Raw genomic sequence first — 24,192 nt, forward strand, 5'->3', positions numbered from 1 at the left:
ACAAGGTGGGAACAGCTGGGAGACCTCTGCCTCTGGGAGACCTTGTAAACAAGTATATTTTATTAATGTAAAAAAAAAAACATTTGTACAAAATGAGAATAAAAAATTAGAAAATTAAAAAATTAAAAAAAAAAGAAAGAAAGGAGAGAGATGCAGGAAAAACATGAAAAAGAAGTCAGCAGCTTAGTCAAGGAAATCCAAAAAAATGCTGAAGAAAATAGCATGCTAAAAACCAGCATAGGTCAAATGGATAAAACAGTTCAAAAAGTTATTGAGGAGAAGAATTCTCTAAAAAGCAGAAATGGCCAGATGGAAAAAGAGATAAGAAAACTCTCTGAGGAGAACAAATCCTTCAGACAAAGAATAGAATTCAGGGAGATTGATGAATTTACCAGAAATCAGGAATCAATACTTCAAAACCAAAAAAATGAAAAATTAGAAGAAAATGTGAAATATCTCATTGAAAAAACAACCGATATGGAAAACAGACTTAGGAAAGATAATTTAAAAATTATTGGAATACCTGAAAGTCATGATCAGGAAAAGAGCCTTGACATCATTTTCAAAGAATTACTACAGGAAAATTGCCCTGATATCCTAGAAGCAGAGGGCAAAATAGAAATGGAGAGAATCCACCGATCCCCCCGAGAAAGAGATCCCAAAAAACCAACCCCCAGGAATGTTATACCCAAGTTCCAGAACTCCCAATTCAAAGAGAAAATATTACAAGCAGCCAGAAGGACACAGTTCAAATATCGTGGAGCTGCAGTCAGGATCACACAGGACTTAGCAGCAACTACATTAAAAGCTGGTAGGGCTTGGAATATAATATACTGGAAGGCAAAAGAGCTTAGAATGCAACTGAGAATCAACTACCCAGCAAAGCTGAATGTCCTCTTCCAGGGGAAAAGATGGACTTTCAATGAACTAGGGAATTTCAAATGTTCCTGTTGGAATGGCCAGAGCTGAACAGAAGATTTGATCTTCAAATACAGGACTCAGGTGAAGCATAGAGAGTGGACTTAATGATGATGAACTGCATGTATTCCTATATAGAAAAATGACACTGATAATACTCATATGAACCTTCTCAGTTAATAGAGCAGGTAGAGGGAACTTTTATAGTTGAGCGATAAAGTAAAGGGGAGCTTCCAGCTGAAATTGAAGATAAAATATGGTGTAAAAATGGAGTCAATAGAAAAAAAAAGGGAAATGTAAGGTTTTTCTTTATTACAATGAGCTATTACAATGATATGGAAGGGGGGGAAAGCAAAGGGGAATGAGGGAATCTTTCCTCTCATCAGAGGTGGCTAAAGAGAGGAAATAGCATATATAGTCAATGGGGTATAGGCATCTGGAGTAAGAAGGAGAAGGGGGGGGACAGGGTGAAGGGGGGGTGATGTGAGTAATGGAGGAGCAAATGGACCATGGGGGGGACAGTGGTCAGATATAACACATTTTCTTTTTTACTTCTTGCAAGGGGCTGGGATTGGATGGCCTGTCCGGGACCATAGGGCCAGGTGGATGCTGGGCCTAAGGGGTGTTATGGGGGCTTGGGGCCTCTTGGCCCCAGGGCCAGGGATCTGTCTGCTGCGCCACTCAGCAACCCTACAGCAGAGTCAGAGTGAAAGGAGAGAGAAAATATAGTACATGAAAGTGGAGAAATACGAAAGGAGGGAGTTGCGATCAGCAATGGCAACAGGGGAAAAATATCGAAGTAACTTTTGTGATAGACTTATCATAAAGAATGTGATCCACCCACGACAGAGTTGGTAGTTTTGGAACACAGACTGAAGCACATTTTTTATTATTATTATTTGGCAGGGGGTACAGGGCAAATGGGGCTGGGTGGCCTGCCTGGGGCCGCATAGCAGAGTGATCGTTGAGTGTCTGAGGCCGGATTCGGACACAGGTGCTCCTGGATCAAGGGCCAGTGCTCTGTCTGCCACCCAGCCACCCCGACTATTATTACTATTTTATTTTATTTCAGGTCTCTTTTTTCCTTTTTTTGGTTTTTGCAGGGCAGTGGGGTTGGGGTGGCTTGCATGTCACACGGCTGGGTGATTGTTGGGTGTATGCAGCCGGATATGGGCTTGTGCACTCCTGGCTCCAGGGCTGGTGCTCCGTCCACTGTGCCACCTGGCCCGTACCTACAATTATTACTATTATTTTTTTAAATTATAATTTTTTTTCTCTCCCCTTTACTTTATCACTGAAGTGAGTCTATATTTTTTGGGGGAGGGGATATTTTGTTTACTCTTAAACAAGAATATTTTATTAATGTATTAAAAAAATTGTACAAAATGAAAATAAATATTAAATTTATAAAGTATAAAATGAATGATTTTGACTACAGAAAATTAAAAATTTTTTACACTAATAAAATTAATGCTGCCAAAATTAGAAAGAAACCAGAAAGCTGGGAAGCAATCTTTACAATTAGGAGTTCTGATGAAGGTCACATTTCTGCATCAAATTTATACAACTGCAAGTCATTACTCATATGATAAATGGTCAAAGGATATAAATAGACAGTTTTCAAATGAAGAAATTAAAGCTATAAATAATCATATAAAAATTCTCCAAATCCTTATTTTAAAAATGGCACTTGAGGCAGCTAGGTGGCAAAGTGAATAGAGCACTGGCCCTGGAGTCAGGCGTACCCGAGTTCAAGTTCGGCCTCAGACACTTAATAATTACCTAGCTGTGCAGCCTTGGGCAAGCCGACTAACTGCCATTGCCTTGCAAAAACCTTAAAAAAAAATGGAACTTAAAACAACTCTGAGGTATCACCTCACTCCTATTAGATTGACTAAGATGACAAAAAGGAAAAATGATCAAAGTTGGAGAGGTTGTGGAGCTTGGAACATTAATTTTGGTGGAGTTATGAACAGATTCAATCATTCTGTAGAGCAACATGGAAGTAAGCCCAAAGAGCAATAAAACTATTTATAACCTTTAATCAAACAATTTCAATTCTAGGTCTTTATATATATCGAAAAGAAATCATAAAAAAATGGAAAAAAGTCTCACATGTTCCAAAATATTAAGAATAACTCTTCTTGAAGTGGCAAAGAATTAGAAATGGAAGGGATGCCCATCAATTGGGGAATGGTTAAAGAAGTTATAGAACGTGAATATTATGGATTACTAATGTTCTTTAAGAAACCATCAATGGTCAGAGTCTAGAGAAGCATGGAATGAATCACAGGATCTGATGCTGAGCAAAGGAAGCAGAACTAAGAACAGAACAATGTCCACATTAACAACAATATTGTGGGATGATCAACCTTGACAGAAGCTCCTCTTAGCAGTTCAGAAAGCTAGGACAACCATATTAGACTGTTTATGGACAATGCTATCCCCATCCAAAGGAAGAAAAACAAAAACAAAAAAATCCTTCAGAACCTGATGAACATTACAATCACTTTGTTTTTCCTTTTTTATGATTTTAATGATCACTTTCAGGAAAATTCATTGGCATAATCTGATATATTAAACAAAATATAAGGTTTTCTTTAAAACTGTGGGACCAGAGAATAAAATAGATTATTAAACATTTCTTTGAACAGATAATAAACTTAGTTTAAAAATGCAATGGGTGCATCCCACTGTCAGTTTTTTATTAAGAAAAAAAAGATCAATTTTACTATCACAGAGCTATACATTTATGATTCATAACTTTTCTTGATTCATAAATATTTAAATAAAAGTTTTATGATCTAATAAATAACAGCTTAATGGTTTATATGTACTTACTACTTTCAAATTTAGTCTATTTAATGTGGAAAGCAGAATTAAATGATTATATCATCATAATATTTCCATAATCTAAGATAATCTAGACAAATACAATTATTCAAGATTTTCTTTATTTTGAATTTTACAATTTTCCCACCTAATCTTGCTTCCCTCCCCCCGCCCCAACAAAAGCAGTCTGTTAGTCTTTACATTGTTTCCATGCTATATATTGATCTAAGTTGAATGTGATAAGAGAGAAATCATATCCTTAAGGAAGAAAAATCAAGTATAAGAGATGGCAAAATTACATAATAAGATAATGGGTCTTTTTTTTTAAATTGAAGGTAATAGTCTTTGGTCTTTGTTCAAACTTCACAATTCTTGCTCTGGGTACAGATGGTACTCTCCAATCACAGATAGCTGAAAATTGTGCCTGATTGTTGTACTGATGAAATAAGCATGTCCATCAAAGTTGATCATCACCCCCATGCTGCTGTTCAGGTGTACAGTATTTTTCTGGTTCTGCTCATCTCACTCAGCCTCAGTTCATGCAAGTCCTTCCAGGCTTCCCTGAATTCCCATCCCTCCTGGCTTGTAATAGAACCATACTGTTCCATCACAAACATATACCAGTTTGTTAAGCCATTCCCCAATTGAAGGACGTTTACTTGATTTCCAGTTCTTTGCCAACACAAACAGGGCTTCTATGGATCTTTTTCTACAAGTGATATCTTTACCCTTTTTCATATCTCTTCAGGGTATAGAACCAGTAGTGGTATTGCTGGATCAAAGGGTATGCACATTTTTTGTTGCCTTTGGGAGTAATTCCAAATTGCTCTCCAAAAAAGGGGGATGAGTTCACAGTTCCACCAACAATGTATTAGTGTCCCAGATTTCCCACATCCCTTCCAACATTGATCACTGTCCTTTGTGATCATATTGGCTAGTCTGAAAGGTGTGAGGTGGTACCTCAGAGATGATTTAATTTGCATTTCTCTAATAATTAGTGATTTGGAGCACTTTTTCATATGACTATGGATCGCTTTGATTTCTTCATCTGTAAATTGTCTTTGCATATCCTTTGACCTTTTTGTAAAGTGAGGAATGGCTTGTCTTTTTAAAAATTTGACTGGGTCCTCTGTATATTTTAGAAATGAGTCCTTTGTCAGAAATACTAGCTGTAAAAATAGATTCCCAATCTACTAAATTTCTTTTGATCCTAGTTACAGTGGTTTTGTCTGTGCAAAAGCTTTTTAATTTAATGTAGTCAAAATTGTATAGTTTATTTTTAATGATGTTCTCTATCTCTTCCTTGGTCATAAACTGCTTCCCTTTCTATAGATCTGACAGGTAAACTCTTCCTTAATCTCCTAGTTTGCTTATAATATTGTTTTTTCACGTGTAAATCCTATATCCATTTTGATCTTATCTTGGTATAAGGTGTGAGGTGTTGGTCTAATCCAAGTTTCTGCCAGATTAATGTATAATTTTCCCAACAGATTGTATCAAAGACAGAGTTTTTATCCCAATAGCCAGACTCTTTGGGTTTACCAAATAGCAGATTACTATAATCATTTCCTGCTATGGTACCTACTCTATTCCACTGAACCACCACACTATTTCTTAGCCAATACCGGACAGTTTTTATAACTGATACTTTGTAATATAATTTTAGCTCTGATAGGGCTAATTTACTTGCACTTTTTTTCATTAAATCCCTGGAGGTTTTTGACTTTTGATTTCTCCATATGAATTTACTCACAATTTTTTCTAACTCATTGAAGTAATTTATTGGAATTCTGATTGGTAGAGAACTAAGCAAGTAGTTTAATTTTGGTAGAATTGTCATATTTATTATATTAACTCAGCTTATACATGAGCAGTTGATATTTGCCCAGTTATTTAAGTCTGATTTTATTTGTGTGAGAAGTGTTTTGTAATTGTTTTCAAAAAGTTTCTGAGTATGCCTTGGCAAGTAGACACCTAGGTGTTGTATAATGTCTGAACTAACTTTGAATGGGATTTGTCTTTCTAAGCTCTTCTGCTGTGTCTTGTTAGTCATATAGAAATGCTCAGGATTTATGAGGGTTTATTTTATATGCCGCAACTCTGATAAAGTTGCTAATTTTTTCTAGTAGTTTTTTAGATGATTTTTGGGATTCTCTTGGTATACCACCATGTCATCTGTAATGAGTGAGAGTTTTGTCTCTTCCTTCCCTATTCTAAAACCAAAAAACCCTTCAGAATCCAGTGAACACCACATTCACTTCTTAAAAAATATCTCTTACGTATATCTTTTCCTTAATCCTAATTTCTCACACTGAAAATGACTAATGTGTAAACATGCTTAATACAAATGTGTATATACAATATCAACCTGACTGTTTATGCTGAGGGGAGGCAGGGTAGGAAGGGAAGGTGGAGGGAAATAGTATAACTTAAAAATATACATAGACATATAGATGAATGTTGAAAAATTTTCATAACATGTATTTGGAAAAATAAAGCATCAATTAAAAAAAAGTACCATGGTCACCAATAAAATAATAAACTGCTATAACTTCTTCACTTATATTTAAATTTACTTTATTAATAGAATTTGGTGACAAAATCTTTTAATTAATACTTAAACAACATTCCCACAAAGCATATTTCATTTCCTGAAAAATATTAAGTTAAGTCTGTACATGACCCAAGCATTCCAGTGTTCAACAAAAAGAAAACCTTAGGGACAATTTTGACTCACTACATTCCTGTGCTCCCCCAATCCAAATCTAAATTCAATGAATAAAGTTTGGGCTCCCACCTCTTTCTATGATTGAATTAAAAGATTTCCACCAACCAAGGCAATGGAATTGACCTTTGACATTCTAGAGAACTTTTTCTCTATGCCACTAAATTGAACCAATACAGTTTCTCCTGTCTCTTTACTTCTTGATCATACTGGTTAGAGCCTCGGACTTTAAATACTGAGAATTCTTAAAGACAATAAGATAGAGGCATAAAGGCACATCAATATTCATTTTAGAGAATTGTAATATCTTTGTTCATTAAGTATCTGATTACCTTTAATGGTTTCTTCCACAACTTCTACAACACGATCAATTTGCTGAACCTAAAAAAATACAAGAAAATAAACTTTTTTAATGATTCATATAGTCAATGAAAATTTGATTCTAATGACATTTCTTTTTGAATTAATGTTAGCTATTCTTACAGTATCTGTTTATTGCATTCTTTGACATTTTATACAGTAGGTCAATAATATAATCAAATGACATGAGAGAAATGAATACAGATTTATATCAGATGCTTTTATGATCAGATCATAAATACATGCCTGTCAAAATACCACTTCATTTAGCCAAAATATTTTTCTAATTATTATGAATTTACATTTTAGTAATAAAGATCTGGGAAGAAAAACAATATTTATCTCTGATCCAAAGAAAGAAGTATTTAACACAACAGAAGAAAGATAAAGGGGAACAAGGGAACAAGAGGGCAAGAAAACACTGAAACTGAAAAGAGAACAGATTCAAGATTCACAAAGTATAATAAAATACTGTATTTAATCATTTTAAGAATAAGGGGATACTAGCAATTTGGTTTTCTTCTTTCTTTTTTTTTTAATCAAATTGACCAGAGGTTTATCAATTTTATTGGTTTTTTTCCTAAAAAGGTGAACTCACCACCACTGAGGAGGAAACTAAAGTAATAATTCGAAATTATTTTGCCAAACTCTATGCCAATAAATTTGATAATCTAAGTGAAATGGATGAATATTTACAAAAATATAAGTTGCCCAGGTTAAATGAAGAAGAGATTAAATACCTAAACAACCCTATCTCAGAAAAAGAAAATTCAACAAGCCATTATTGAACTCCCTAAAAAAAAATCTCCAGGGCCTGATGGATTCACAAGTGAATTCTACCAAACATTTAAGGAACAATTGGTTCCAATCCTATATAAACTCTTTGGAAAAATAGGGAAAGATGGAACTCTGCCTAACTCTTTCTATGAAACCAATATGGTACTGTTACCTAAACCAGGAAGAGTTAAAAAAGAGAAAGAAAATTATAGACCTATTTCCCTGATGAATATAGATGCAAAAATCCTAAATAAAATCTTAGCAAAACAATTACAAGTCATCATTAGGATAATACATTATGATCAAGTAGGATTTATTCCAAGAATGCAGGGTTGGTTAAATATTAGGAAAACTGTTAGTATACTCAATTATATCAACAACAAAACTATCAGAAATCATATGATCATATCAATAGATGCTGAAAAAGCTTTTGACAAAATACAGCATCCATTCCTATTAAAAACACTAGAGAGTGTAGGAATAAATGGACTGTTCCTTAAAATAATTAGCAGTATCTATCTGAAACCATCAACAAGCATTATATTCAATGGGGAGAGGCTAGAGGCATTCCCAATAAGATCAAGGGTGAAACAAGGCTGCCCATTATCACCACTACTATTCAATATTGTATTAGAAATGTTGGCATCAGCAATTAGAGAAGAAAAAGAAACTGAAGGAATTAGAATTGGGAAGGAAGAGACAAAACTCTCACTATTTGCAGATGACATGATGGTCTACCTAGAGAATCCCAAGAAATCATATAAAAAACTACTGGAAACAGTTAGCAATTTTAGCAAAGTTGCAGGTTATAAAATAAACCCTCATATATCCTCAACTTTTCTATATATATCTAGCAAGAAACAGCAGGAAGAGCTAGAAAGAGAAATCCCATTCAAAGTAACCTCAGACAATATAAAATATTTGGGAGTCTATTTGCCAAGACAGACTCAAAATCTTTTTGAAAACAATTATAAGGGGCGGCTAGGTGGTGCAATGGATAAAGCACCAGCCCTGGAGGCAGGAGTACCTGGGTTCAAATCCGGTCTCAGACACTAATTACCTAGCTGTGTGGCCTTGGGCAAGCCACTTAACACAGTTTGCCTTGCAAAAAAAAAAAACCTAAAAAAAAAAAAAAAAAGGAAAGAAAAGAATAGAAAACAATTATAAAACACTTCTCACGCAAATTAAATTAGATTTAAATAACTGGGCAAACATCAACTGCTCATGGATAGGTAGAGCTAATATAATGAAAATGACAATTCTACCAAAACTAAATTATCTGTTTATTGCCTACCAAACAAAATTCAAAAAAATTACTTTAACAAGTTAGAAAAAATTGTAAGTAAATTCATATGGAGAAATAAAAAGTCAAGAATTGCCAGGAGCTTAATGAGAAAAAGTGCAAAATTAGGTGGCTTAGCCCTACCCGATCTAAAATTATATTATAAAGCATCAGTCATCAAAACTCTTTGGTATTGGCTAAGAAATAGAGTGGTGGACCAGTGGAATAGACGAGGTGTAAAAGCAGGGGATGATTATAGTAATCTGCTGTTCGATAAACCCAAAGAGTCCAGCCATTGGGATAAAAACTCCCTCTTTGATAAAAATTGCTGGGATAACTGGAAGTTAGTATGGAAGAAACTTAGATTAGACCAGCACCTCACACCCTTTACCAAGATAAGATCCAAATGGTTACAGGACATAGACATAAAAAGCATATAAGCAAATTAGAATATCAAGGACTAGTCTACCTATCAGATCTATGGAAAGGGGAACAGTTTATGACTAAAGAAGAGTTGGAGAACATCACCAAAAACCAATTAGATGATTTCAATTACATTAAATTAAAAAGGTTTTGCACAGATAAAACCAATGTAACCAAGATCAAAAGAAATGTAGTAAATTGGGAAACAATCTTTACAACTAATGACTCTGACAAAGTACTCATTTCTAAAATATACAGAGAACTAAGTCATATTTTTAAAACAAAAAGCCATTCCCCAATTGACAAATGGTCAAAGGATACGCAAAGGCAATTTACAGATGAGATCAAAGTAATCCATAGCCATATGAAAAAATGCTCTAAATCATTAATTATTAGAGAAATGCAAATTATAGCTTCTCTGAGGTACCACCTCACACCTCTCAGATTGGCCAGTATGACCAGGAAGGATAATGATCATTGTTGGAAGGGATGTGGGAAATCTATTACTATTACACTGTTGGTGGAGCTGTGAACTCATCCAACCCTTCTGGAGAGCTATTTGGAACTATGCCCAAAGGGCAACAAAAATGTGCATACCCTTTGACCCAGCAATAGCACTACTGGGTCTATACCCTGAGGAGATGAGGAAAAGGGGTAAAAACATTACTTGTACAAAAATATTTATAGCAGCCCTGTTTGTGGTGGCAAAGAATTGGAAATCCAGTAAATGTCCTTCAATTGGGGAATGGCTTAGCAAACTGTGGTATATGTATGTCATGGAACACTATTGTTCTATTAGAAACCAGGAGGGACAGGATTTCAGGGAAACCTGGAGGGATTTGCATGAACTGATGCTGAGTGAGATGAGCAGAACCAGAAAAACACTGTACACCCTAACAGCAACGTGAGAGTGATGTTCAAACTTGAAGGACTTGCTCATTCCATCAGTGCAACAATCAGGAACAATTTAGGGCTGTCTGCAAAGGAGAGTACCATCTGTATCCAGATAAGGAGCTGTGGAGTTTGAACAAAGTGCAAGGACTATTCCCTTTAAGTTAGGGGAAAAAAACCAGATATCTTATTGTCTGATCTTGTTACCTCTTAGACTTCTCTTTAAGGATATGATTTCTCTCTCATCACACCCAATTTGGATCAAGGTACAACATGGAAACAAAGTAAAGACTGACAGAGTGCTTTCTGTGGAGGGGTGGGGGGAAGGAAGCAAGATTGGGGGAAAATTGTAAAACTCAAATATCTTTAATAAAAATAAATTTAAAAAAAGAATAAGGGGAAATATTTTCTTAATTAATACTATAAATTGTAGCTCTAAATATTAAAATGCTAAGCAGTTAATATATAATTCTAACAAAATGAATAAAACAGTGTCTTTCATCCTTAAGGCTTTGACTAATAGATATATACTTTCTTCAATGAAGAAAAGGAGTCATAGAATGAACAATTCATCAATAACATCAATGACTCACTGTACTATAGTTTTTCTTTAAAGCAAAGTTATTTTGATCATGCCGCAGGAGCACCAAATCTGAATCTAAATACATAATGAAAGAATATTGCTACAACATAAAGATACTGTACAAAATTCTTACTATGAGACATTGAACAATTGTGAGAAAATATTATATAAATATTATGTAATTGTACCATGCAGCAATACATAACAAATTCTATTTTCATATAAAATTATATTTTACTTTATGTGCAAATAGCTTAAATAGCAATTAAAATAGCAATTAGGAAAATATTGTTTCGTAAAAATATGATCAGAGTTGCCAGCATACTCTTTGCAAATTTCTTTTTTTTTTTAAATAAATTTTATTACTACCTTTTCCCCACATATCACCTAAATTTCTTTGTAACTTTGCTACCATTCATTTTTTATTGTTTTGGGGTGGTTCTTTTCATTTACGTAAATGTATTCATCAACTATGTTTTCTTGGCTCAATTCATGTAAATCTTTCCTTGCTACCCTGCTTAAGTAATATTCATTGCTTCTTAAAATATCATACTATTTCATTAGATTCAAGTGTTAGCTAACAATTTTTTAACCATTGATCAAATGAGAAGTATCTCCCCCCTCCCCGCGTAATCTTTTGAGTTACAATGTTCCTATAAATATTTTGGAACATATAGCTTTTTCTTTTTATAAATGAACTGCTTCAGATAAATGTTTACTTAGGGGAATCTTTGGTCAAAGTGTACAGACATTTTTATTCACATCAGTATAATTATAAATTGTTTTCCATGTGATTATATTAAAGAATAAATAAAACAAAAGTATGTCCCTCTGCCCATAATAATTATCATATTTCTCATCTCTGCCAATTTGCTTGAGTGTCAGATGACCACATTTTAGAAAATATAATCACACCCATATTCTCTATCACATTTCATATTTTAAGACATTCATGTCAGTTATTATGATTAAGATGAAATATTTTAAGAAAAAAATTGTCACCAGAAATTTATTTCATATTAAGTATTTGCATGTTATTTTGCAGTACAAAACTCATATAAATATAATATACTTAAAGTCATACCTTTTTGCTGTACAGTTATATATTGCAGTTGCACATAACTAAAGACTTCTCTTTAGGAGATCAGAATGATTACAGACAATAATACTATTTGTGATTCTTCTGTCTTCATTTAAAAGTCCTGTCTGTCAGCATTTCACAAAATATTAACTTGCATGTGACTAACATGAAAACAGGCTGCCAACAAGCCTCCGAAGAGTTTACAAATATGTCCAATTTGAAATTCTACTTTAGGTGGTTTCTTATTCACCCTTCTCTATCAAGGATGATTTCCATGAATCTTCATAAATTTAGTGGCCATGTCTTCCCACCTTAGCCATGTCTCCAAGACCCTTAAAAGTTAAAAGGAAAATTTACGGTTTCTTTTACAGTCTCTATAATGCATTAAATTCCTCTAGAGTCTAGACTCCACTTGAACTTTGAGAATACCTCACTCATTATCTCACACAAATCCAAATAAGTTCGGAAAAATGTTATTAGAAATTCTTTTCTAGAAAAGGGTGCCTTAAAAATTGCTGCTTCAACTAACTTAACCCTGGAATGCTTTAGGGCATCAGATGGGAATCCTATTCTGTAATCAAAACATTAAAAAATGCATTAAATGGATTGCAGAAATTTCACTGTTATATGTAATATACATAAGCTTATGGACAATATGAAATCCAGTAGACCTCAAAGACAAACAGCTCTTATTATGAACACACTCAGTAGATATCACATACAAAAAGTAGCCCTGAGTGAAATAAGGTTGGCAATTGAGTGCCAGCTTCCTGAAGTTGGAGCAAGATACATGTTTTTCTGGAGCAGCCACAGAGATAGGGAGTGCTATGGAATTGGTACTTACCCTAAAGCAAGATAATTTTCAGAAGACTTAATGGCAACAGATAAAGAGTGCTTCTTTGAGCATGAACAGTTTGTGCTAATTTGAAGGGAAACCTAAGTCAATCCATGACTCGAACAGTGGAGTAGAAAAGGAGTTACCAGCTTTTAGAGATTTGGTATACAGTACATTTACTTATCTGGGCAAGAACATAGGCAAAAATGAGGACTGATATGAGGGAAACCACCACAACAACAACCACAATGGGTGTCTCTCTCAGTCGTAGCCAGCAAGATTCTTGCCAGAGTCATCTTTAATCAGCAGTGGTTTTTCAGAAAGTGCTGAGAAATTCTTGACATGGTATTTGCTACCTAACAACTCTAGGAGAAATACCAGGAGCAGAACAGAGGTCTGAATGAGATCTATATACAATGTTCAATAATTTGTGGCAGCTGGTGGTGCAATGGATAGAGCACAAGTCATAGAGTCAGGAGGAGCTGAGTTCATATCTGATATCAGATTACGAGCTGTATGACACTGGATAAATCACTTAATCATTTAATCTGTTCATCTCAGATCCAGGCTATCTCTAGTCATTCTGATACAAGTCTGGTCCCTGGAGGAAAAAGTAATGGTGTCATAGTCTCTTCTGAGGAAAAATGACAAACATCATTATAATCATCACAGTGAGAGCTTGGGAAAGAGGATAATAGAGACCTGGATCATACTGAGGATCAGTTTCATGCTGGAATCTTTACAAGGGTAAAGGGTAACAGATGATGCTTTCACACAAGCCATTCATCACCAGAATGAAACAGGGCTATGTGCTTGCTCTCATGGTGTTTTTTTTCTCTCATGATGTTATTAATGGTGTTATTCAGTACCTTCAAGGGTGTTGTTGGATGCTTTAAAGGATGAAAATGGCAACTGGATCATCTACTGCAATGATAATAAATTATTTAACTTGAAAAAGTTATAAGAAAGATTAAAATGGAGGGAAAGTTGGTAAACAATTTTTTTGTTTCCAGATTATTGTGCACTCAATGCGACCTCTGAGGCTGAGAAGCAACAGAGTATAGATCAATTCTGTGCTGCTTTTGCTAATTTTGGTCTGGCAACACCAAGAAAAGGGGGGTGCTACCCTAGCCAGCACCATGTCATCCCTAAATGGAACCATCAGTTATTGCAAGCAGAGAGATTTTGAACTCTGTGGTTAAGTCCACTACCTTGGCAGTATATTTTTCAAGGATGTCCTCTTAGTTGAACTAATTGACATACACACTCTCAGAGCTAACTTAGTGTTTGGGAGGCTCCAAAGGAAAATGTGGGAGAGGTGTTAAGTTTCAATCAAACTGAAAGTCTATAAAACCACTGTGCTAACTGTATGCCCATCAAACTTAACAGAGCCATGCCAGAAAACTGAATCACTTCCATTTGAATTATCTTAGGAAGACTGAAAAGATCACATAACAAGATAAGCTAGTAGACAAAAAAGTCCTTTCTCAAGGCAAACTGACAAACATTCAATGCCTACTGCAGAGAGCCTAACTACAACACACTGGTCACACTGAATGCCAAACATACTGTTGCCTAAAAAGCAACCCAGGGACACCCTGAAGGTTTATCTTAAGAACTCTGGAATTGATTGTGCAGCATAGGAGATACTTGCTGAGGACCATCCAGCATGGCATGCCCTCATCAGTGAGGGTGCTGTGCTCTATGAGGAAGGCAGAATTGAAGAGGCTTTAGAATAACCATCCGAGGTGTGTTCATCTGGACAATTTGTGCCCCCAAATTCCGAGTTTATATTGCTCTGATCAGTTACAGTTGGACACCCTGTAATTCATCTCTAAAACAGTGATGCCATTTTGGTCTTCTTTGATAATGATGGAAAAGAACAAATCATTTTACAAAGAATTTACAAAAGGCAAGTGCTCAAAGAGAAGTCAGAAGAAGCAAGACAAGGACACTCTCAAGGTCTCTTCGAAGAATTCTGAAATCTGTGAAACTTGGAAAAGCCTGGCACAAGATCACCAAGCGAGACATGCCTGCATTAAAGAAAAGCATTGTTTACTATAAGCAAAGAAGAATTACATTAGTTCAAAAGAAAACATGGAAAGTATAAATTTTTTTTAAATTTTTATTAAAGATATTATTTGAGTTTTACAGTTTTCCCCCGATCTTGCTTCCCTCCCCCCACCCGGAAAGTATAAATTTAAAGACATCTCTCTCCCAAATGATCATATGGAATATTTGTGTCCAACCAATGGCAGAGCCTTCCAATTCTGTATTGATTTTATCAGTCCTAGTTAGACACAATGAACATTGACCCCAACATAATGATGTCATTCCCCCTTGAGTATGAAGGACCCCAAACATGTTTCATTTTAAACAATTAATATTTAATCTGCCCAAAATTATAATTGATAAACATATATATACTGTATTTCACATATAGTATATTATATATACACAATTATACTATTTAGAAAAATATCCCTGATATTGTTTAAAACAAAATAGATCCCTACTATTCCTTGTTCATACCAACAAAACAGTATGTCTTATCTGTAAAATATTTGATTCTATGTAATAAATTAAGATAAAATAGCACATGATATAAAGAGTCAGAAGAAGTAAAGACAGTGATTTTTGCATCCAATACCTGTTGACTACAAGCATGGGCAAGTTCCCTATACTCTCTATGCCTTAGCTTCCTAATCTGCAATTTAGAAGGTTATGAAAAAATAAAAATTCAAATAAAAACATGCCCAGATTTGCTATTTGCTTTAACAAAAAAAAAATGACAGCTATTCTCAGCAACTAAGATAATTCTGAAGGGCATATGATGAAAAATGCTGTCAATCTCTAGAGAAAGAACCAAAGGAGTCTGCAAGCAATTGAGGCAGATTTTTTTAGCTTTATTTTTCTTGAGTGTTTTCTTTCACAACATGACTGATATGCAAAAATGTATTAAATGACTGAGCATGTAAAAACTATATGAAATTGCTTGCTTTTTCAATGAATTTGGAATTCAGATTTTTTGTTAAAAAAAAGGATGCTAAAAAGTGTTTATGTGTTATTAAGGGGGAATTTTTTTTAAATGTTGAGGTATTTTTAAAAGTTTTTTGCAAAGAAATTATTCCAGTAATGTTTATGTTGAGATTTTGCTATACAATGTATTACACTAATATTCAGAAACATGACATCTTTCAAATGCTTTTATTTTCACATTGAAAAAATTTGTATTTCACAGTGAAAGATTTGTATTTTTAAAACACAGTTATCAACAACCCCAGGGAGCCTGGGAACATCAGCTCCAGGTAGCAGAAGCAGTTTACTGACCTGCAACCCAGGGAGCACCAAGCATAACTTGGAAGAAGAGCAGGGAGATCTCTGCCAGAGCAAGCATGAAGCCTAGGCCCTCAGCATGGCCACAGCACTCAGTGCACCCAGGCTCTCAGCACAGCCAGCACTTAGAGCCCTGGATTCACCAGCAGAAGGCTCCAGACAGCTGGGCCCTGAGTGTTCAGCCCACAAAGGTAAGGGAGTGGAGGGAGACTACCGAGGTCTGTACTCTATCCGGGGAACAGGACTCTGGGGCTCTGACCACATTCAGACCCTGGTTACAGTCAAGGCCCCCCATAGAACAGGGATCCCACCCCACCCCCAGACCCAGACCCATGGCAGATGGGCAAGCTTGTGAGCATTCACAAACCAGGAAAGCAGTCAGAGCCTCACACACTGAGGTACTTGCAGGGGTGCCCTAATAATATTCAAAAGCTCAAGAAGTACCCCAAAACCAGGCACAGGCTGGGGAAATGAGTAAATAGAAATAAAAAAGGAACCTGACAAGAGACAATTACTTTGGTCCCATAGAGGGCCAAAATACTCAGTCTGAAGATAAGAAAGTCCAAGATTCTGCAGTGAAAGACTCCAAGAAATATAGAAGTTGGGCTCAGGCTATGACAGAGCTCAAAAAAAGATTTTGAAAATCAAGTGAGGAAGATAAAAGAAAAAAACTGGGAAAAGAAATGAGAGAGATGCAGGAAAAAACATTGAAATGAAGTCAATAGTTTAGTCAAGGAGATCCAAAAAAATTACTGAAGAAAATAACATGTTAAAAACCAGCATAGGGGCAGCTAGGTGTTGGAGTGGATAGAGCACCAGCCCCAGAGTCAGGACTCCCAGAATTCAAATCCAGCCTCAGACACGTAATAATTACCTAGTCATGTGGCCTTAGGCAAGTCACTTAACCCCATTTGCCTTGGAAAAAAAAACCTAAAAAAAAGCATAGATCAAATGGATAAAACAGTTCAAAAGTTATTGAGGAGAAGAATGCTTTAAAAAGCAGAATTGACCAGATGGAAAAGGAGATAGGAAGTTTCTCTGAGGAAAACAAATCCTGCAGATGTAAAATAGAGCTAAAGGAAGCTGATGACTTTGCGAGAAAACAAGACAAAATAGTTCAACAACAGAAAGGTTGAGAAATTAGAAGAAAATGTGAACTATCTCACTGAAAAAACAACTGATCTGGAAAACAGATTCAGGAAAGATAATTTAAAAATTATTGGGCTACCTGAAAGTCATGATCAGGAAAAGATCCTTGACCTCATTTTTAAAGAGTTCTTACAGGAAAACTGCCCTGACATGCTAGAAGCAGACGGTAAAATAGAAATTGAGAGGATCTACCAATCTCTCCTGGAAAGAGATCCAAAAAAAAAAAAAAAGAAAGAAAAGAAAAGAAAAGAAAAGAAAGGAAAGGAAAGGAAAGGAAAGGAAAGGAAAGGAAAGGAAAGGAAAGGAAAGGAAAGGAAAGGAAAGGAAAGGAAAGGAAAGGAAAGGAAAGGAAAGGAAAGGAAAGGAAAGGAAAGGAAAGGAAAGGAAAAGAAAAGAAAAAAGAAAAGAAAAAAAAGAAAAGAAAAGAAAAGAAAAGAAAAGAAAAGAAAAGAAAAGAAAAGAAAAGAAAAGAAAAGAAAAGAAAAGAAAAAGAAAAAGAAAAAGAAAAAGAAAAAGAAAAAGAAATAGAAAAAGAAAAAAACAACCCCCAGGTCAAAGAAAAAATATTACAAGCAGCCAAAAGGACACAATTCAAATATCATGAAGCTGCAGTCAGAATCACACAGGATTTAGCAGCAACAACATTAAGGGTTTGTAGGGCTTGGAATATAATATTCCAGAAGGCAAAAGATCTTGGAATGCAACTGAGAACCAACTACCCAGAAAAACTGAATATCCTCTTCCAGGGGGAAAAGATGAACTTTCAATGAAACAGGGGAATGTTCTTGTTGAAACAACCTGAGTTGAACAGAAACTTTGACCTTCAAGTATAGGACTCAGGTGAAGCACAGAGAATGGAGAAGGGTAATTATGAGGGACTTAATGATGGTGAACTGCATGTATTTCTGCATGGAAAGATGATCGTGGTAATACTCATATGAACCTTCTCATTAAATGCAGCAGGTAGAAGGAGCTTTTACAGCTGAAGCACAGGAGAGCTGAATTTGAAGATATAATATAGTGTAAAAAATGGAGTCAATGGGTGAAAGGAAAATATACTGGGAGTAAGAGAAAGGAGAGGTATAATAAGCGAAGATATTTCATGTGGCTTTTGCAATAGTTATGGAAGGGGGGAAGGCGAGGGGGGAATGACAGAGCATTCACTCTCATCAGAAATGGGTCAGAGAGGGAATAGCATACACTTTCAATAGGATATAGAGATCTAGAGTAAAAAAGGAGAGAAGGGAGAAAGGGGGAAGGGGGGGATGTGCATGATAGAGAAGATAGATCATAGGAGAGGATATAGTCAGATATAACACATCTTTTTTGCTTTGTGCAAGGTTCTGGGATTGGGTGGCCTGTCTGAGACCACAGAGCCAATTGGTTGCTGGGTTTCTGGGGAGGGATGTGGACTTGGGGCCTCATGGCCCCAGGGGTGGTGCTCTGTCTGTTGTGCCACTCGGCCCCACAGAATATTTTTGAAGAGAGACAGAGTGAAAGGACAGAGAAAATATAATAGATGCTAGTGGGGAGGAATGGATGTAAGGAATTACAATCTGCAACAGCAACTGTGGAAAAATATGGAAGCAAGTATTATGATGGACTTGTGATAAATAATTTGATCCACTCAAGACAGAGCTGATGGTATCAGAACACAGACTGAAACACATTTTATTCTTTTAATTTATTTCTCATGACGGTTTACATTTTTGTGGGGGAGGGGATATTATGTTTACTCTTCAACAAAAATATTTTAATAATATGTAAATAAAATAAAATCTTTCTAAAAATGAAAAAATAAAATAAAATAAATTGAATTTTTAAAAAAGCAAATAAATATGAAGTGCTGAGGGACAACAACCACTGTTATCATGCTGTTTGATTTTTCAAGATTAAAGCATCTCTACCTGAAAACATTTTTTCCACCAAAGCACATCAATCCAGGAATATTTCCTAAGATAAGTGGACACCTGTCTCAAACCACTATTCTCTACAGAAATGGGGGAAAAATGTAACTGTATTTTGGTTTCACAACCATTACTTTTCAATAATAAATTATTTATGTGTATATGTGTATGTATGTATATTATATATTCTGTGTTAAATCACATATTTTAAATGTTATAAACCATGAACCTAAAATGCTATTTTTAGTTTCCCCAGCAAAGTAATATAACTAATACAAACCATCATTGAATGAAAACATAGAACATTATGAAATAAATATACTGAAAACTTGAGAAAAAAAGAATAATTATGCAGCTATAAAAATAATAATAATATAACCTTTTAAAAATAATGATTATTCAAAACTTAGAAGCTCATAATTAAAGGAATTAATACAAATATTCAAACTTAATGATAAAAACACACCCCTAAGATATCCAGTAACACTGGGTTTTTATGCCAATATATATCAAAATCAAAGAAAGCCTTCTAGCCCATCCCAACCTTAAAGTTCTCCAGATGAGTTCCAAGGAAGCTCAAGGGATTTAACCAGTCACACATGCAACATTACATATTAAAGCCAGGCCACAAATAAATGTCCAGTTCCTCTAAGATCAGTATTCTATTTACCACCAATTTTTTCCATTTATTAAAATATCCAAAAGTCAAACAACCATAGATTAATTGCTCCCATCTGATAACATAGCCTTTATCCTCTTTGTTACTACCATAAAAAAATCAAATGTTCCATCACTCAAGATTTAGTAAAGATGACTGCTAGTAAGCAAAAATGTTACTAAAATTTTGGTACTTTTAATTATTTTGTACTCTTAAAATGTAGGTATGGTTATAATACATACTAGTATATGTGTATTAGCTTGGGTATACAATCAATCATTTGTGTACAAGATAACATCTCATTTCTTATCCTTGGATATAACTGTAACATGTTTCTTAGACATTAGCATAACAGATACATATCATAGTTGAAGAAAGCAAAACCACATATTATTTCCCAGCTTTATTTTTTGTAGCTAAAAAATCATAGAAATGAGACATTTCTATATTATCTCTAGTACCTAGTGCAATGGCTGACACCTAACAGAGATTTAAGATTACAATTACTTTGCAATATATTGTGGGTTGGTCAAATGATCAGTAACATAGCAGGAATGTACTTTTTTCAAAACCACTTGAAACTACAGATATCCGTACCCACAAACCCACATTAAACTAAGCTCTTTCTTACAATTTCTCTCACTTATTTTCAATAATTCAATGGTAACATTTTTATTTTCTTCTAAGATACTTTTTCTGTAAATTTCAGTAGAGCTTACTGATAGATAACATTTACAGACATCAATAGTCTCTCCATAATTTCCATAATTCAAATGCCAATTCTGTCCTGATGTTATTTCTACTTAACTTTAACAGAAATAGTCATTTTAAGGCCTCAAGGAAAAGAGGTGGCTGTAACTTTTTTTAACCAATAGAAATATTTGTTGAATGGAAATTAAAGAATTTGAAGATTTTAAAATATTAATAAAAATACATAAGATATATCAATGAATGCAAAAGAATTTCTATTTAAAACTGGTCACTAGAAAGAACAGAGAATATGAGAGGAAGATAAATAGGATGGTGTTAAATGTGGTTAAATAAGATAATTATCTTTTGCTATTAGACAAAATAGATCTATGCCCTAAGTCAAAAAAATAGATAAGACATTGGTACCACAATGAAACTTGGCTTAAACTATGAAAACATTTTATCTAGTTGAGCATAAGGAAGGTAGAACGGAGCTTTGAAAATACTGACAACCCATGCATTTTATAAATGAGTTAACTAAAGGACAGATTATATCATATGCCCCATTATACAGTAACAAAGTAGCATACTAAAAATCCAGGTCTTATAACTTCTAAAATTAACAGTATCCTTTCCTCTACTATGGACTTTTTCCAACACGTTAGAATTATGTTACTATGTTTGGACACTGCAAATGGAAATGTACTATGAAGAGCTGGTTATGCTACTACCACTAACACTAATGAAGTATGTTTCAGCAGACTTTAAGACTGAAACTTGTTACTAGGGGCAGCTAGGTGGCACAGTGGATTGAGCACTGACCCTGAAGTCAGAAGGACGTAAATTCCAATCCAACCGCAGACACTTAATAATTACCTAGCTATGTGATCATGGGCAAGTCACTTAACCCTACTGCCTTGCAAAAACAAAAACAAAAACATGTTACTAAATCGAATAAATAATTTAAAGGAAAGAAGAACTAATTTAGAACTGTTTTATTCTAAATTCAACAATAAGATGAAAGTTCAATAGTTTTAATTCAGTTCACTGAACCAAGAGAAATGAAAATATATACAAATGATAAAAGTAAACTAAATCTCCAAAATATGCAAAATTATATTTGTTTAGAGTAAGTATATATTTCTACAAAAAATATTAATATGAGGAATGGTATGGGAATTAGAAATAGAGCAAAATAACTGTTATTCTTTTAGGTTTCATTTCATAAGTCATGAACTAAAAGTAATTATTTTATACATAACTAAGAATGAAATTTAGACTTTCTACCTGCCTGGAAAAGCATCATGTATACACTGGACACACAAAAGAACGGGGAAGAAGTGATGCTGATGTGACATAGTATCCATTTCTCCTATGCATTACAGTAATTACAGATAATTTGTAAAACATTTCATTCTAGATAATGTAAGATTCTAGAGAGCAGGAATGATATTATAAGGATACTCAGCACAGCTTCAATTTTATGAAAGGCACTAAATTACATGGAAGTAGAAAATGAAAAACAAAGAAATTTTACAACATGAATTGCACATAAAAATTATTTTTACTTTTCTCTGTCAAAATAACTTACCCCTATGATACTCAGGCCTTTAAGGTACTCCTGACGAGGCTGTGCTTGTGGAACACATCCAGCTAAAACCACTTTCTTGTCTTCCTCTTGAGCTTTTCTAAAAGAATTAAAAGCAAATTATTATAATTCACTATCTCACATCCAGACCGTCTAAACTGAAAACAATAGCTAAGAATTTGATAAATGCAAGAAACAATTTCTTCTATTTGATCACAAAAGAAAAGTTTTCATGCTGTATTTCTCTCACTAAAAATTAGATTAAATGTAGACTAAACAGTTAAATCACTCTATTACCTTCCTGTTAGACTAAAATAAAACTTATCTAGAAGTACCTTCTGAATGACTACATTTTCCCAAATAACTGTAATTTAAACCTCTGAATGCCAGGATATTAACTTTTCTTCTAAAATGTACAATATACTTTAACAACTTGTTTAAATCAAATACATAAAACAAAATATTGCCTTCTTCTCAATGATTCAGAGTTATCGATGAAAGCACTATGCTGAGAATACAAAAGGAAAAAAGGTTGCAATACCGCTGTTAGTCAAGGCATTTACTAATAAGCCTTTACTAGTTGGTAGAAGAGCAGCTGGGTGGTGCATAGATAGAGCACTGGCCTTGGAATCAGGAAGACCTGAGTTCAAATCCAGGTTCAGACACCCAAACACTGTTTGACACTGAGCGAGGCGCTTAACCATGACTGCCTACATTAAGAGCTATCACCAGTCATCTTGATTGATATCTGGCCCACTGACCTTAGATGGCTCTGGATGAGACAGTGAGGCTGGTGACTTAACACAGCACCCCCATCACTCAAATACAATTCATGTACTTGTCATGGCATCACCTCCCTGAGATGCCATAGTCTTCTTTGAAAATGAAGGACAAACAACAGTTTGATAGGTATTATGCTCAGACCCAGAAACACAAAGATTAAACCACTGTCCCCACAAACAAGGATAATACATGCAATTGTGGGAGATAGCACATAAAATCATACACATATACTATTAAAAATACAGAATAGATAAAAAAGTAATTAGGGAGACAAGTCACTAATAGTGTGGAGTAGGAGCAGGGAGACAAGAAAATGTCTATAGGAGAAGAAGGGGGGGGATTTAAGCTGGTTCTGGAGAGAAGCCAGGGAAGATAAATACTCCAAACAGGAAGAAAAGTAAATACAAAGGTTTGGAGAGTCATGGGCTAAGAAACAAACAGCAGGCAGGCTGGAAAAGCCACAATGATTTATATCTGAGATTGATATTACAATCTGATATTACAAAATAAATATAACATATGACTAGAATTATTGAAAACAAAGTGTAATTACTGAATCAAAATGGAATTAAACTACCAGAACTTTATCAAAGTTGACTAAAGAAAACAGGATATCAAGGGCAGCTAGGTGGTGCAGTGGATAGAGCATGGACCCTGGAGTCAGGAGTACCTGAGTTCGAATCTGGCCTCAGACACTTAATAATTACCTAGTTGTGTGGCCTTGGGCAAGCCACTTAACCCCGTTGCCTTGCAAAAAATAAAATAAAAAATAAAAAAACAGGATATCTGGGGAATCATCAGAAGATCCAGAAAATATCAGGTTCAAAGAAATGCTAGATCAGGTATTATTTGCAAAAATCTTCAGCAAAATCTTTACTATATCTTGGCAATAAGAACAACAGATTAAGAGATGTCCAGAGTATTAGGTCAGATGAGGTCCTTTCTTTCAGAGGGGGAAAAAAAAATGGGATGTGATGACAGAAAACAGCTCAAATGAATGAAAGAAATCAGAATACACATATAACCTTGGTGCAGCAAAAGAATTATACCATAATCTGAATGTATTGTTAATACAAATTACTCATGATTTATAAATTCGAAGATATTTAAATTCTGATTCTACTTGATTGGTAAACTGATAAAGGGCATAAGGTCTGCTAGTTTATATCTGAGTATAAATACTGGTAAACTCCAGTATTCAAGAGCCATTCTCAGTCACTCTGTAGTTCTTGCAGAGTCAACTGTTTATAATTAGACAGTGCAGAGTAATGGGCAGAGAAATGAAAAATGCCACAAACAAGTAAATATATTATAAGCTAAGAAAAGAGAAAGGACTGGCAATGGGAATAACAACATAAACTTCACAACTTTCTG

General features: G+C 34.7%; 1 protein-coding gene across 3 annotated transcripts in view; it reads right to left on the minus strand.

The window, feature by feature from the left end:
- Window positions 1-6,745: 6,745 nt before the first annotated feature.
- Window positions 6,746-24,192, minus strand: part of CDKAL1 (CDKAL1 threonylcarbamoyladenosine tRNA methylthiotransferase) — a 172,455-nt gene continuing 155,008 nt past the window's right edge. For all 3 annotated transcript variants that reach the window (XM_074206951.1, XM_074206950.1, XM_074206949.1), the window contains 2 exons: window positions 22,039-22,135; window positions 6,746-6,856 (listed from right to left, as the gene is read on the minus strand). In XM_074206951.1, the coding sequence (XP_074063052.1) occupies window positions 6,761-6,856; window positions 22,039-22,135 (193 nt within the window). In that variant the 3' untranslated portion in view covers window positions 6,746-6,760. The remainder of the gene's footprint in view (window positions 6,857-22,038; window positions 22,136-24,192) is intronic.

The sequence above is a fragment of the Macrotis lagotis genome, chromosome X, assembly GCF_037893015.1.
Source record: "Macrotis lagotis isolate mMagLag1 chromosome X, bilby.v1.9.chrom.fasta, whole genome shotgun sequence".
NCBI lineage: Eukaryota > Metazoa > Chordata > Mammalia > Peramelemorphia > Peramelidae > Macrotis > Macrotis lagotis.